The 15,798-nt window shown below is 31.9% G+C and overlaps 2 protein-coding genes across 2 annotated transcripts; one reads left to right on the top strand and one right to left on the bottom strand.

The window, feature by feature from the left end:
* The first annotated feature begins 561 nt into the window (after positions 1–561).
* Positions 562–11,877, top strand: LOC114757782 (agamous-like MADS-box protein AGL11). Its single transcript, XM_028946893.1, has 8 exons — positions 562–574; positions 5,093–5,276; positions 8,866–8,947; positions 9,723–9,784; positions 10,492–10,591; positions 11,343–11,384; positions 11,526–11,567; positions 11,704–11,877. The coding sequence occupies exons 2-8, from the start codon at positions 5,095–5,097 to the stop codon at positions 11,875–11,877; spliced, it is 684 nt and encodes a 227-aa protein (XP_028802726.1). The 5' UTR covers positions 562–574; positions 5,093–5,094.
* A 2,095-nt stretch (positions 11,878–13,972) lies between these two features.
* On the bottom strand, positions 13,973–15,589 carry LOC114756990 (aspartic proteinase CDR1-like). Its single transcript, XM_028946013.1, has 3 exons — positions 15,575–15,589; positions 15,010–15,464; positions 13,973–14,282 (listed from the first exon to the last, which is right to left on the bottom strand). The coding sequence occupies exons 1-3, from the start codon at positions 15,587–15,589 to the stop codon at positions 13,973–13,975; spliced, it is 780 nt and encodes a 259-aa protein (XP_028801846.1).
* Positions 15,590–15,798: the final 209 nt, after the last annotated feature.

The raw sequence follows: 15,798 nt of genomic DNA, 5'->3' as shown, positions 1-15,798 counted from the left end.
CTAATTTATTTCATTGAATTTTTGTAGATGTTTAATGAATTAAGTGGATTACTACATTTGTCATCCTTTTTCTATAGTGCAACTTCTCGCTATATAAGTGACTCAACATCTATACATCAAGTATTATGAGATAGCATCTCATCCAATTACCTTTTTTCTCATGACATTGAGATAATAACATATGCGACTTCACTAAGATTGCAAGTATCAGATTGGCTCGATGATACTCCACTGATTGAAAGACCCTAATAACCCCAAGGTCGATTAACCCCACTGGTGAAAGGAAAATGATAATACCATAAATAACCAAGGCAAAGATTCTACAGAAACTTTCCTAATCTTGTTGTGCTACTAAGTATGTCAAGTGAGCTTCCACATTGATTCTAGGAATCCCATGGCCTACCCAAGAAAAATAATTCATATCTTATTTGTCTAAACCCCAAATAGTTTTGCTATCCCTCCTTGGTAATGATAGACCTAACTATCCTTCTAAATAGGCATCATGAGAATCTCTTCATACTCCTTAATATTTGGGGTGATTTGAAAATTAGAGAAGGTGAAACATCTCAACAAGGCATCCTAATACTAGACCAATTCTATTAAAGCATCATTACGCATTGGTACTTGTAACAGATCGAGAATGATCTAAACTCAATTTAGTATCCCTTCCTTTGTAAATTTTTCTCATGGGAGTTTTATCTAAACTCAATTCTTATGCCACCAAACCCTATGCTAAATTTTTACAATTATTTGATGACTTGCTCACCCTTCTTCAAAAAGGAAAAGAAAAGAGAGAGAAAGAAGTATCAAAATACATTAAGTGTATTTGGCATGCATGCGGTATTAATGATGATGTGTACTTTGGGTTCTAATATGGGTTATACACATTGAGAAAAAAGAACTTCATCTCCAAAAACCCATTACCTCACAAGGAGAATGAAGTGCACATTAGCCTACAAATGGCTTAAGCCAATACACATCTAAAGGTTTTATGAATAGTTATTATGTCCAAGGCCCATATCAAATGAAGTTAAATGACTATACATGCTATAATGATGTACCATGTGGCCAATACACATCTACATTGACCAAATTAGGTACTCTGATGGACCAAGTCTAATGCAGCCCAACCTTAGGTCATTACTAGATTAGGCCAAACCATGGACTGTCAAATCTAGCTTGATTAAAAATTATATCAGACTTCGGGTTGGGCTCTAGTTTGGTTCGGTCTGTCCATTGTGCACCCTTATGTAATATGTTGATATTGAGATGTTAATATTATATGTATATTTTTATATAATATATATTAAAATATTTTTTATATATCATATATATCAATATATATGTATGTTATGGTTGATATATATATTTAATTTTGTATAAAAAGATTTTAGGTTCATTCCACCTCACATGATAAGAAGCTTTACATAGGGAAGAGGAGGTTCAAATCTTAGGGAAGGCACTTATGAGGAAAATATATTGGTAGGTGATGTGGCGAAATGAGGTGTCCACACATGGTAAGTGAGGTGGCAGTGACATGGCAACATGTGGCAGTTGGATGGTGAGGTGGCGGTCACAGGAGGTAATGACGTGGTGGTGGCCAGTTGGCCATGATGATGTGACGTAACTACACAATTAATATTTGTTTTGAGCCTGACAGTTTTGTCACCTTTGAAAGTACTTTTTTCAGTAGCAAATAATTTTTTAGCAGCAACATTTTCTAATTTTAGCATCGACTAAAGACACTGTTGAAAGTTGATTTTTTTTTTCCAGTGAATATGCTTACACTTAGTTGTTATTTTGTCATAAATATAAAACATAGTTTGCAGTACAATTTGCACTAGATACGAACTGTATGTTATATTTATCGTTGGAGGTAGTATATTATTTATATTAAAAAAAAAAAAGGATGTCTCAACTAGTAATGACTTTTTATCTAAAATTTTTTTAGTATTAATTGAGAGTATTTTAACTAGTGGGAAAAAAACTTTTAACATAGATAAATTCTTGTATAAATGAAGAAAACAAAGTACTTTGAAGGATACTCAGGAGGTGTATAGGAAAAAAAATTGGATCAAGTTTTCCAATTAGACTTATTATTTTGCTATTTTTAGTTGTAACATGCAGATATGTACTTGTAAATTCACCCATAGACACTCGTAACTTTTTGTATAAGCTCTTTTAATATGAATTAGGATTCTAAATTTTCAAATAGACACTTGTTATCTTACTGTTGTTAGTTGTTAAAATATATATGTGTATAAGTCACACACACAATGTGTATATGCACTGGTAAATTCACATTTATGTGAAATATGGACACTTGTTATTTTACTATAATTAGTTGTTAGAATATATATGTGTGTGTACTTATAAATTTACTCATGAACTTGAGTTAATAGATATAAGTAAGGGGAAATTGCAAAAAAAGACCTTCGAATTGTAAAAACGCAGATAGGGACCATTGACAACTTCACTTTGGGTTTTGACAAGAATAATATGCCCTGAAGTTGTCAAAACCCAAAGTGAAGTTGTCAAGGGTCCCTATCTGCGTTTTTGCAATTCCAAGGTCTTTTTTTGCAATTTTCCCTATATGTAACTTGACCTAATTTCTTACCTTTAAATTTAATATAAAATCTTGGCATGACCAACGAGCACGGATAAGCATTGAATCTGACCGAGTTGATGAAATCTATCAGTTTAATCGATCTTTTTCATATGCGGGGGGACCATTTAGCTGCAATTTATGAGGTTGAAAATGAAAGCTAGATTCTCTAGGCTCCTGATATTAGATTCATTGGGAAATTGAGAAAGCAATAAAATCAAAATTGAAGACCACATTTTCTTCTTTAGGCGCGAATTTTGCCCTGCAAAGCTGCATTATTTATCTAACCCTCTTCGTTCTCTTTCTGCCTTTCGGCAAAATGCCCTTCCCACCACCTCCTCCGTTCTCTCTCTCTTCTTTTTCTTTTTGTCAAAAACTCTCTCCTCTTCTCTCTCTCCCCCAAAAGGATATATGGAGCCTAAAATCATAATTGTAAAATTGTTACAGTAAACAGATTTGAATACGATATATTAATGTATAATTTGATTTTCTTGGAGTACAAATCATTTGGCATTCAATAACAATACTATGCAATTCATATATACTTGAATTGAGTCAACTCTCTATCTATCAAAGTTCTCCCGTTCGCGTGTGTGTCGTCCTTAAGCTTCAAATTCAAGATGGGTTATTTGTGAAATGTTAAGTTCTTAATTAACACAATTGTAGTTGGTCATCTCAAATGCATATTAATTCAATAGTAGGGGCAGATATGAGGTGGGCCCACACATTGCTAACTAAACCCTCGAGTAGCGTCCATCTTAATTTCTTTTTCTCGATGGGTGTTTTTCTGTAACAGATTTTTTATCATTAGCTTGTAGATAAAATAAAGAAAAAAAAGTCAAAATGACACCTGTCAGAATTCAAAATCGTTAGTTTTTTAATGCGACAGCTCTTGTAATAAGATGGGTTTTGTACCAGTATTTTGAGATTGTGGCAGGAGATCCAATTATGAGAGGCCAAACTTATGTTTCAATCTCTAGTCACATCACATATGTAGCAAGGCGCCTTTTAAGGTGTTTGTTTAAATCTAATTCAAAGGAAAATTTACATTGAGAATGAAAATGTCTATGTACGTAGTGCCCGTTTCTTTGGTTCTATTTTCCTTATATTCAGGCATCAAACTATTCATTATCTATAAATGATATTGAATTCCGAATAATTTGGATTAAGCCAAGTAGGATTAGAAAGGTGATATAATTCTTTCAACGAATTTTCTAAGCAAGTAAAGTTGTATCTCCAATAACTAAACATGAAACCATTAGTTAAACTTGCGTAGCCTTCTAGCTATCAAACCCCAAAATTTCTAGTTATCTTGCTCTCTCTCTCTCTCTCAAGAACAATATAATAAAAAAATTCCAAAAAGAAGTTCAAATTCTCTCTCTTGCACTGTTAGACAAAGAAAGAAAGGGGCTATAAAGAGGAGAGAGATGGAAGTGGAACAAAGGCTATATCATATGCTATAGTTGGCTCTCTTTGGGATTAGTAATCTTTCCGAAAGCTGAAGTAGCCGGAAAGAGAGAAGGGCTGATCACGCAGGTCTGTATTATAATTATGTTTATGCATCTACTTGTTCTTTCTTGGATCTATTAAACCTTCGTGAATGAAATAACTCACTCTTTTTCGTTTAATTACCCTAGATCTGTGTTCATTCAATTCCTTCCCTCACATATGTTAGATTGCAGAATCTTCTTTTTTTATTTCTTACTTTCTCTCTTGTTCTTCCCTCTGATCGTCTCAGCAACCAAGTGTTTTTCCAGAAGAAGAAAAGGAAAAAAAAGCCCATCATGTTTTGTGTATCTTTTTTTCTTTCCTGCCTTTGAAACGTTTCCTTCACAGAGAAATGAGAGAGAGAAATTGAGATAATTTATACGAGGAAACAAACTGGTCTGATTATTCTTGTGCTCAGAGTCTTGCATATTTTTATGTCAAGACAAAGAGAGGTTTATATTTGGGTTTTTATTCAGAGGAAAAAAAAACATTTCACAAAAGACTTTCTTTCTGACCCTAAAGAGGTCTTGCTTGCTGCTTCTCCATGGATTAAGAGCAAAGAGAGTGAGAAAGCCAGAGATGAAGATAAAGGCTTCTGAATCTGTTATCATAAAGAGAAGTTGTACTGTACGATCTTCAGATCTTGTGTTTTTCCATAGATCTTCTTTGATCTTTCATCTAAAACGTCTCCTTCTTCGGCAAGAAGCTCCTAGAGATTCCCCCCCCCCCCCAAAAAAAAAATCCTCTTATAAGAAAAGGTAACAACATTGAATATGATCAGATCGATTCATTCAGATCACAGCTTCTAGGTGCATAGAAATTTCATTCATCTTGAGATCTTGTAATATACACAGAATGTAAAGAATGAGCCGCCGTACGTTGGTATATATATAATAACCCGTGAATAGTGGGGCTTCTTATACACTTTATCGTGCATGTATATTTCTGTGAAGATTATATATTTCTGACGAGTTTTGAGTTGTTGGGTATATGTGAAAGAGATGGGAAGAGGGAAGATAGAAATAAAGAGGATAGAGAACACAACAAATCGGCAAGTGACGTTCTGCAAGAGAAGGAATGGGCTTCTGAAGAAGGCTTATGAGCTGTCTGTGCTCTGTGATGCTGAAGTTGCCCTAATCGTCTTCTCCAGCCGTGGCCGCCTTTACGAGTATTCTAACAACAAGTAATCCTTTTATCTCTCTCTCTATATATATGTATGTGTGTGTGTGTGTGTTTCATTATTTCCTGTTGCATCGCTTCATGTTAGTCACGCCTTTAACTTCATTCATTTTTCTGTGCTTCAAGATCTACATATGAATCAACCATTTTTTTTTTTTTTAATTTCCTCATTATAAAACTGCCTACTTTATTTCCTTCTCCCTTTTTCTTATTGAGTTGAATTGGTTCTACTAGTGAGGTGAATTTTGGGTCGGAATATCGTTTAGTCTGAGTCGAATTGCTGTATTTCTTTCTTTCTTTTCTTGATACAGATGGAAAGAGCACTTCTTTCCATTTATGTGCGTCTGGGGTGTCTGTGTACGTTCTAACTAGGGATAATCTTGCTGATGAATTGTGACACTCTAATCTAGTTAGTATTGTTGTTTGTATTCTTAATAACTGAAGATTATTGTTCGTTCGTTTATTTTCACCTAATTTCTTCCATAGTTATTGTTTATATGTGAGCTTCAAATTATTAACACGCCATATATGTTATAATGCCAACTTATATATTTTGCTTAGGACCTATATATAGAAAAATATATATAGAGAAAATAAGTTCTTAGGTTCTTTATCAAATCTGAATTTTCATTTTCTAGATGAGTTTCAGACTTCTGCAATATGATTATTCCTGTGCATGTATCAGAGAATTTCTGGGATATAATAGGATATGTAGATTATAAAAACATTTAAGAAAATTAATTTATATAAAAAATTTCTTCGATTTAAGTGCATATTTTTAAGAAAAATACGATTGAGCTTTGAACTAAATCATATATTAAATATAGAAAGACGAGAAAACTAATTGGTTTAATCAATTTACAATCGTAAAATCACTCCTTCCGGTAGCATCAAATAAATAAACATCAATAATCCTTAATTACCAAACCATATTAAAATTAAAAGCTCTTCCCAATGTAATGAATGAACAAAAACAAGCAAAACATAAACAAGTGCATTTTTCTAATATAATTTTTTTCTTAATTGACAAGATTTAAACTCAAAGTCTTAACCCAACCCCCGGCATCATCTAGCTTTGGCCTTCACTTCACTATTGTGGAAACTAGAATTCTGATCTTGTAACCAGAAAGAAACCACATTGACACTACTATATATATTTTTTGATCCTTTTGTCTTTTCTTCCACTTTTAGCTTTCCAAGTCTCTCAGTTCACACCCTTTTGTTCATCTTCAAGGGACAGGCAATGAAGACTTCTCTGTTGTAATTTCAGTGAGCTAGTCACTTTAAAAGCTTTTACTTTTTCCTCACATAAAAACTTTGCATGAAAAAGGTGAAACGTGGTAGTTCTGTAGGCCTTCCAATCATATTGGTTAAATTTATTACTTCAACTCCTTCAGATTCAGAGAGAGTACAAAATCTTCATAAAAACTACTTTATATCTCGAAACTAAGAGTCTTGCTGCTCAATGACTTTATGTTTCACAATTCCATTTCATTGACTAGGTCTGGGGGTTACTTAGATTTGTCCCTTTTTTCAACTTATGTTTATGTTTATTCTTTTTGTACTCGACACTGGGAAGATAATACACTCTGGCAATATTGAAAAATATATAACAAGTTACACTGTTCAAATGTCAAGTATCATGAAGAGCTTGCCATCTAGAATATTTTGAAGTATATGGGAATATATCTAGTTGTGGAATATTACACAATATATACTTATACAATATTTTGACAAATATTAATTAATTTCTAGCACTTATGGTTCGTGATATCTCAGGAAGAAAAGTGTACATATATAACATTAGTTTGCAAATGAATTAGGTATTCTTTTTCCCTAATTGTAGATGACTTTGATAGAGTCTAATTAACTTTATTTACACATGTACAAGTGAAATTACTTGTACTAATAAGGTGGTAGGAAAGTTAAGCTGAAAGACAAAAACTGAGTTGTTGTGTCAGTAAATTTGAACGCCAACGTCTTTACATTCAAATAATTCTGACATGTTTAATTAACACTTCATGCTTGTCCCTTAATTTCCATTTCTGGCTTCCGAGTGGGAAACCCATCAGTAGTACTTGATTGACTTATTATTTAGAGAAAAAGGAAACACTTTTGAAGTCTCTTAACATCTTTTCACTTTCAGTCGTCTCAGGTCAAGGCAAGAAACACGACAGTACAGTAGGTAGTCAAGAAGAAAATAATTTTGTAGTGTGTGAATATGCATGTTTTCCGAGAACACCCCCATCAAAATAAGTTTCACTTTCATTTCCATAAAATATGTTATCGTTTCAAATGACGTTTTAGATTGCCTTCTTTAACTAGGTTTCTAATTACTTTTAACCTTATTACACTATATATATCTTTACGTATGTGTTTACGTATGTGTGTTATGATTATATGTATTGTGCACAAAGTCAGCTTAAAATATCATGTACCTATGGCTTTTCAAGTCTTATATTGAAATTATAATTGGGCTCTTTACCAAGAAAATATATAATTTATATTTATCATTTAAATTAGTTTTCATATATAATATTCCTCCGGTCCTTAATATAGGACCTAATTTGAGAGTTGATGTTGGTCCTATATATAAGACCTATTTTACATATTTATCAATTTTTTCCAAATTAACTCTATTAATATTTTCTCAACAATAATCAAATAAAAGAAGAAAGGAGGGAATTAAGGAATATAATTAGGGTGTTTTAGCTAAAAAAAACATATCATATTAAATAATTTAAGTAACATCATTAATCTATTGAAATTAATTAATTAGGTCTTACATTAAAAACCAAAGCAGTACATAACATGGGTGCAAATGCAAAGACTATTTTTTGCTTCCAGTAGTTAGTACTTGCTTAAGGGTTGGCATCCATTCGCACACACCCACAATTTGATTGAGTTTGGAGTTCTAAATTCCAACAACACACTAATTAAATTTAATCAGAGACAGAAGAAGGTCCTTCTTAAAACATATTTGAATTTATGTGAATTTTTATCTTCTAGAATATTTTGATTGTAGAATTCTCGAAATAAAGTTGAGAGAGGGAGAGATAAAGGGAGAAAAATTTAATGTGAGCATTAGGGAGGGAAAAAAAGGAAAAAAAGGGAAGTAAACCCTATACACTTTCCCTTTCATATATATATATATAGCCTTCTCTTCAAGTTCACTATATAGTACTTTTCTTGTAACTGCACCCATAGTATTAGAGAAGTTAAAACTGCCCTTTGACATCTAAATGAATTAATTATACTACATTCGGTCCTTAATATAAGAGCTAGTTGATTAATTTCAGTAGATTTAGGATATTTATTAAGTTAGTTTTTTGTAATAAATAGGTGTTGTCTTTCCTAAAATATCTTTGCTAATCAAGTGTATTAGCTTTAACATTTGATGAAACTTTTAACATGTGCAACAGTTACAATGACTATCTTAAAAAATAAATAAATATGAGAGACAAAGTGGATTGAAGTCTTATATTTAGGATCAAATTAAAAGTTAAACTAGCTCTTATATTAAGAACTGGACGTAGTAATTTTTTTTTTTATGTTGTTTTGACATGTCTCTCTTCTATTGCCTACATGCACAGCATAAGGTCAACTATAGAGAGGTACAAAAAGGCTTGTTCAGATAATTCAGGTGCAAGCTCTATTACTGAAATTAATGCTCAGGTAAATTGCCTCATGAAATTATTTCAATTAGTTAGTTATATATATCTTGTTATTTCTACGCAGTGAATTTACCTTTTCTTTTTTAATTCCGATTATTAGTTATTAGTAAAACTACAGGATGTATGTCTTCTAAAACATGTCTCACTTCATGATATTCGTCTCTGAAATTAATTAAAAAAGGCCTTATTTTGATCTTGTTTCTATAATAAAAAGTGTAAGTTACGTCTATTCTCATAAAGATAACTGTGTGTGTGCGCGCGCGCGCATTTACAACTTATGATGAATACATAAATCATTAAAAATATGTTTGAATCATTATCATTTATTCAGGCCCTAAAAATAATACATTTCACATTAATTAATCTGATCATTTCAATTCATTAATCTTGTTTTTAATCAGTCAACCCTGAAAATCGTGTAAAAAAATTCCTCTCCTTCACCACATTAAATTACATAAAATTCTTGCATGAAATTAAATTAGCTTCTGTGGTTCGCACTTCACAGGAAGTTTGGAGGTAATCTAGATTTATGCGTAGTACTATAATATTTTTTCAATTTTTATCCAGTATTTTAAAATAAAAAATATATGGTTTTCTTTAATTAATTAAAACTAAATTCAAATAAAAAGTCAGATAATAGTTTCAGAGACTAAGTTAGTTTGGTGTATTACTCAAAATAAATTTAAAATTTCAATTTTTAAATTTTTTATTATTATCTTGGAAGTTATAGCAAAGATAAGCTATAAGTTAACGTTGATGTGTGCTTTGAATGGCAGTATTATCAGCAAGAATCGGCGAAGCTGCGTCAGCAAATTCAGATGCTTCAAAATTCAAACAGGTAATAATGTCAATTGTCTTTAAATTTCAAGAGTTGAAAATCATATATATGACCATGATAAAAGAAAATGCATGAACTTGTTTACATATTTATGATGATTTTTGTATATTTGTCATCAAAAATAGGTCTTGCGATTGAACATATATAATTTATTTTATGTTGACATATTTATTGTCAGTGCTTCTTTCATCAGTCCCTATATTGTCAATTTGCGAGATGAACTCAATTAGATCATAAAATGACTGTAGAGTGTTCAGGTTTGATGGAAAATGTTCCTAAAATTTCTGGAATAATATATATGAATTAAGTTTAAACTGAACTAGAGCAACACACACACATACCTTGGAGTGGAGTAAATTATTACTCCTTCAAATCCTAAATATAAGAGCTAGCATAGGAGTCTGTGTATGTTTTAGTTCAAAATGTAATACTTTGCATCTATTATGTTTTTCGAATCTATAATTTTGTTCCCTAAACTCTTTTTGGTTGCATATATATATCAAGAGGTTTTTGGTAAACAAAATAGTATTAATGCAAATGATTAAAAGAGATATTTTGTAGTAATTAAGACATAATATTATTTACAAATCACTAACTTAACTAATTTTTTTAATATCTGCAAATTAATTAATCAACTCTTACATTTAGTATCAGAGGAAGTAATTAATTAACTTTTTTAAGTCAATGATTTGTTGTTGGTGGTATAGGCACTTGATGGGTGATGCGTTGAGCACACTGACTGTGAAGGAACTGAAGCAGCTGGAAAATAGACTCGAAAGAGGAATCTCTCGAATCAGATCCAAGAAGGTATATATATATATATCTCAATTATTCATCATATCATTAATTAAAACAATGAATTTATTCAATTAACGTACGTATGCCATGCGTTGTTTAACAATGACTATTTCGTATGATTTCTGAAACGACATATCGTTTTATATTTTCATGTATTCCTCCTTCTAACTACTTCTGATCACAATACATAAAATTGTCTGTTTTTTTTTTTAATTCACGTAACCCAAAGAAACGTTGATTTAAATTTAAGGTTAAAGTTCAGTTTTGTTCTAAAAGTTTTCACATGAGAGCTGTGAATATCTGCAAGCTTCTTGTTTTTAGATCGGCATCACTGCAAAACTATTAAAGAAGGAGCAATATCACCTTCGATCATTTAAAATATTAACAGTCAATTGGTTTTTTAGTGATTAGAAGAAATTTGCTCTTTTTTTTAAACACTTTCGGAATGATATTGATCATAAGAAAAAACTTTCAGATAAACATAGCTCTTGCGCAAAAACTTTTGAGATAAAATTATACTTCAACCTTTAAATTTATTTAAGTTTTTTCAAAGATAAAATTGTTACTTCTTGGTTCAATATCAAATATATTTTTCAAAGATTTTACCGAGTTTTTATTCAGGTGAATTATACTCTCAAAAAGTAACGATTAAATGAAGCAAGCAACCAACTTCTGACTGTTTTTATTGGTTCATGCTTTCAATTAGTTCCACGAATGAATTTAATTCTAATTGTTGTGTTAAATATATGTACTTCAACAGCATGAGATGCTCTTGGCAGAAATCGAGTACCGCCAAAAAAGGGTAACATCGGAAATTCCTGTGCCTTTTGATTAAAATTATTTATCTTGTCTTTTTTTAAATTGATTGATGGGATTAATTAGTTTTTGATTATTTACGGTATTTGTTGTCATATATAATGACAATAACGACTGAATTAATTAGGAGATTGAGCTGGAAAATGAAAATCTCTGCCTTCGGACTAAGGTACGTATAGTATGTTGACACTACTATATATTAATTAGGATCAAATAATTGAAGTGTAATTTTTCTATGTTATTAATTAACTAACTAATTAAATGATGAATGATTAATTAATATAATTTTAAAAAAAAAAAAGCAGATCGCTGAAATGGAGAGGTTGGAGCAGCAAGCGAACATGGTGTCAGGAGAGGAGCAGATGAGTGCGATGCAGCAAGCTTTGGCTTCTCGCAATTTCTTCAATCCCACAAACATCATGGAACTTTCTGCCACTCCTTACCCTCACTCTGACAAGAAGATGCTTCACCTTGGGTAAGTCTCTATTTTAACTAATTTAGGCATATTAAAGAAGCTAAATAAATTATTTTATATCTCGAACAAATGTAATATAATTTTCCTAAAATACTTCAGGTTAAATAAATTAGTTTAGGAAATATGATAATTATGATAGATAAAATAGATTAAGATCTTACAATTTAATTAGTATCTAAACAAACTTCTAACTCCCTCCCACGTTTAGGAGCAGAGAAGCATATATATCATCTATATTTCAACCCTTCCTTGATTGATTCTAATTATGTAGGACTCGATGGAGATGCATGAACCTTGACATTGTGTTGCATTGTTTATTATTGGTGAATAGTGCAATTTCTAAAATATTATTATATATGTAAGTGATGGTATTGATATTTATTAATCATAAAACTAATATTGATGACAAAAATTATCTCCCTCATTTTGTTTCTTTAATTTTGTGCTGCTCCTTTCTGCTGACGCAGGTGATCATATGAAGAATAAATCCGGAAATTGGCATCAATAATTGAAACCAAAGAACTATATCATATGCCAATATATATCAGGTTGGCCTTAATTAGCTTGTTCGCTAGCTTAAATGACCAATTACGTACGTACGTACTTATGAATTTTTATGTATGGAGCACTGGTATTGTGAGTGTGTTATGTTATGTTCCCTAAATTCTATCCTACAAAATTAATGTTTTCTTATTTTCTGCAAGAAATTAAATAATTAATGAATGTATAAAGTGCGATTGGCTAATTAGATTTTCTTTATTAGCTTTAATATGTGTTTAGAATAATGTGAACGGATTAGCCATATATAAATATACACACACACACGCACACACCCGCACATATATATGTTGAGGTTAGCCCAAGTGATAGATGCGCATGTTGAGGTAAATGTGCAAAAGTAGCATGGATTAATATTTTTACTTTACTTTTCATTGGTACATGCGACCTCTTCCTTCATTCCTTCTTCCTATTTCCCCCCCCCCCCTTTGCCTCTGTATCTATTACTTTGTTATTTAGAAATTTATTGAAGGTCGTACATAAAATAGGCAATACCTACACTAATTAGTTTAGTATTGTTATTATCATTAAAAGTTGCAAATGGATCTGGTCCTTGCCCATCACATACTTATCATCTCCAATAATATATTCCGCTGGTTTGGCCTCTTGCACTGTATTTTCATTTGTTCTCTACGTTGTTTCTCTCTGCATCTATGTGTTTGCTTTAAATTGCACCCTAAATGCATTTAGTGCCCCAATCTTATACTGAACACACGGTGTTATAATACTAGCTACAAATACCATAAGGATCGTATGAAAGACGAAAAAGTTTATAAGGACTATAATATTAGTTTTTCCTTAAAATTATAAGGACCATCATATAAGGACTGTCATATTGGTTTCTACAAAAATTACCATCCGTTCTCAAATCAGCCTTAATTAAAACAATTAATTTATGCCTTTGAACACTCAAGTTATTTTTAACATGGATTTCTTTTTCCCACATCCTTAGGGTCTGTTTGGTTCAATGGGAAAAAAGAGAGAGGAGAGATTTTAATGGAGGGAAAAGAAAGGAAAGAGAGTAGAGGAATTTTAATATTACCTTGTTTAGATTTATAAAAAAAAGAAGGGAGATGAGGAGTTTTAATGTTATATACCTTGTTTGATTCATGAGAGGAAGGGAATAGCGTTTGTATATGAGAGAAGAAGAAAAGGGTTTAGGATGATATAGGAATATTAAAAATAAACATGAGCATAATAATCATAACATAACAAAATATTGCCCTTTCTCTCCAAATCCTCCCAATTTTGGAGGGGAGAGTTAGGAGGGGAGAGGAAGAAAAATTTTAGAAAATTTTTCCTCGCCTCCTAAAATTTTTATGTTGCCAGATAGGAGAAAATAATCAAAATTCCTCCTCTTCCCTCCTCTCCTCTCCAAATACTTCATGCCAAACCCAGCCTTATTATGATTTGGAAAACATGGAATAGGAAATTAAAAATAGATGCAATTAATTTATGAGTCACTTCCACTGGCGGGTGCAATCCATTTTGTTGAAGGAAACGAGATTGGTTTGGAGGTCATAGCCAACTAAGAAGTTCATCTAAGCCATGGCGCCATAGGTAGGATGAGTTATCATAGGCCTGAAACTAACACACGCAATGCCACCTTCAATAAAATCAAACACATTCGCTTCTTCTAATTCCACATCTGCGCCTCTAAAATGAACAACGATGCGAGGCATGATAATGTCCTCAATGTGCTCTACGGCATAGCCCATTCGATCAGGGACATCTACACGATCATTTTCTCCATCAAGATGTGGTGTTAGTTCTTCTTCCATTAAATGCAGAAACTCTGCTGGCACATTGTCACTCTTGTGCCTGAGTCCAGCAGCATATTTCCTTCCTCCACTGTTCAATTTGTTGTGTTGTCAAAATCATCACATGAAATTGAAATATAATAGTAGTAACTAATAAACGTGATTGTTTTGATGATTGTGCAGATGGTGATGTGAAAATCTTCCCATTTTGTTATATCATTTTGCAAGAATTCTGACCGCAGCATCAACAATTTTGATCATTTAAGTAAGTTTGTTAGAATAATTTTTTTATTGTTAATAAAACAAGATGTACATTGCCCATATTGACTTGCATGGGAAAAACTACTTGATCAAAAGGTGTAACTTTCCATGCCTTAAAATAAAGAGAACTCAAACACTACTTAAAAATGAAGTAATAAATGATAGAATATATAAAATTTTAAATTACAAATATAAGATAAGGAATATGGATGAAATAAACGCCTTAGAATGTTTTTATTAAAAAAATTAATCTTAAATTACATGGAAAAATTATCTCTAAATATATTGTTGTCGTTTTTATTTCTGTAAAAGAAAATAGTTTACCTAAACGTTATTGCAAAGTGTTCATATTATATATTATAACACAAATAAGACTGTTTAAATTGTTTAGGATCATAGACGAACTAAAAAAGTTTTTGGGAGTCAATATTTTTATAGAAAATCAAGATTTTCATTATTTTAATTTGTTCCATAGTATTCAGAAGTAATTATAAATAATTAACTCAAAATTTCCGTTCATTGTACTCTTTCATTTAATTATTAATCACGAAAATGACCAAAATGTTATCCATGTCAAAAGTGGCCGGCTTAGATCAATTGAATAATAACCTGTTGTAAGGGCAATCCTCTTGTCTCCAACGCTAATTGCTTCCAACGTAACAAAGTAGAGACTCCTCGGCACTTTCACCACCAATGGCGTAGAAACTACATCAGACCCAGAAACGACGGCGCTTTGACCGAACAACATCGTACTGGACTGATCATCATAGTCCGGAGCTAAACAATAAGCAAACTTGCCTTCCATGGAAGAACGTATCTGTAAGGTTAATGACGCCGGACCCCTTCCGAATCCAACAATCCCAGAAGCGTAAGGATTAAAAGTCCCCTCCGTTTGTTCACTACATCCAAATACGAATCTTTGAAAACCAACATTTCCACCACTTGTAGTCGCAACTGTGAATGTATCATGCGAGATGATTCCTTCAGTGCTCAAATCATCACCGTACAATTCCTTGTACGTCACATCATGAGAAATTTCACTTGGATATAAGGAATAAAAAATTAGGATGGAGGCCAATATAGTAACTAGATGGGGAGACAAACCAACTTTTAATGTGAAACCCCCATAAAGTCCATGTTGGCATTTTTGTAATTATCAGTCAAGGAAGGGCAAAATGGAAAATTTGGAGAAAAATTCTAGCAAATTCTCGAAAAATGGAAAAAGTATAGATTAGAGGTTTTAGAAGTTCGGTTAAAGCCCGAAAGGTGAAATTATGGAGACAATAAATTATTATGGAATTTCCCGTAAACAGAGGTTTTTCAGAAAAATATTAAAAAATCAGAGA

This window comes from Neltuma alba, unplaced genomic scaffold (genome assembly GCF_004799145.2).
Source record: "Neltuma alba isolate B1F8T4 unplaced genomic scaffold, ASM479914v2 tig00000201_pilon, whole genome shotgun sequence".
NCBI classification, from domain to species: domain Eukaryota; kingdom Viridiplantae; phylum Streptophyta; class Magnoliopsida; order Fabales; family Fabaceae; genus Neltuma; species Neltuma alba.
The sequence above is the reverse complement of the archived record's forward strand: the minus strand, read 5'-3'. Positions and strand labels throughout refer to the sequence as shown.

What these genes read in the sequence shown, in the direction of transcription:
- LOC114757782 (XM_028946893.1), top strand. Translation starts at nt 5,095, where the DNA reads ATGGGAAGAGGGAAGATAGAAATAAAGAGGATAGAGAACACAACAAAT. An exon ending in TACGAGTATTCTAACAACAA is followed by an intron (nt 5,277 to 8,865) that starts GTAATCCTTTTA and finishes CTACATGCACAG; the next exon opens with CATAAGGTCAACTATAGAGA. An exon ending in TCGAGTACCGCCAAAAAAGG is followed by an intron (nt 11,385 to 11,525) that starts GTAACATCGGAA and finishes TGAATTAATTAG; the next exon opens with GAGATTGAGCTGGAAAATGA.
- LOC114756990 (XM_028946013.1), bottom strand. An exon ending in TTGACATGGATAACATTTTG is followed by an intron (nt 14,283 to 15,009) that starts GTCATTTTCGTG and finishes CAAATTGAACAG; the next exon opens with TGGAGGAAGGAAATATGCTG.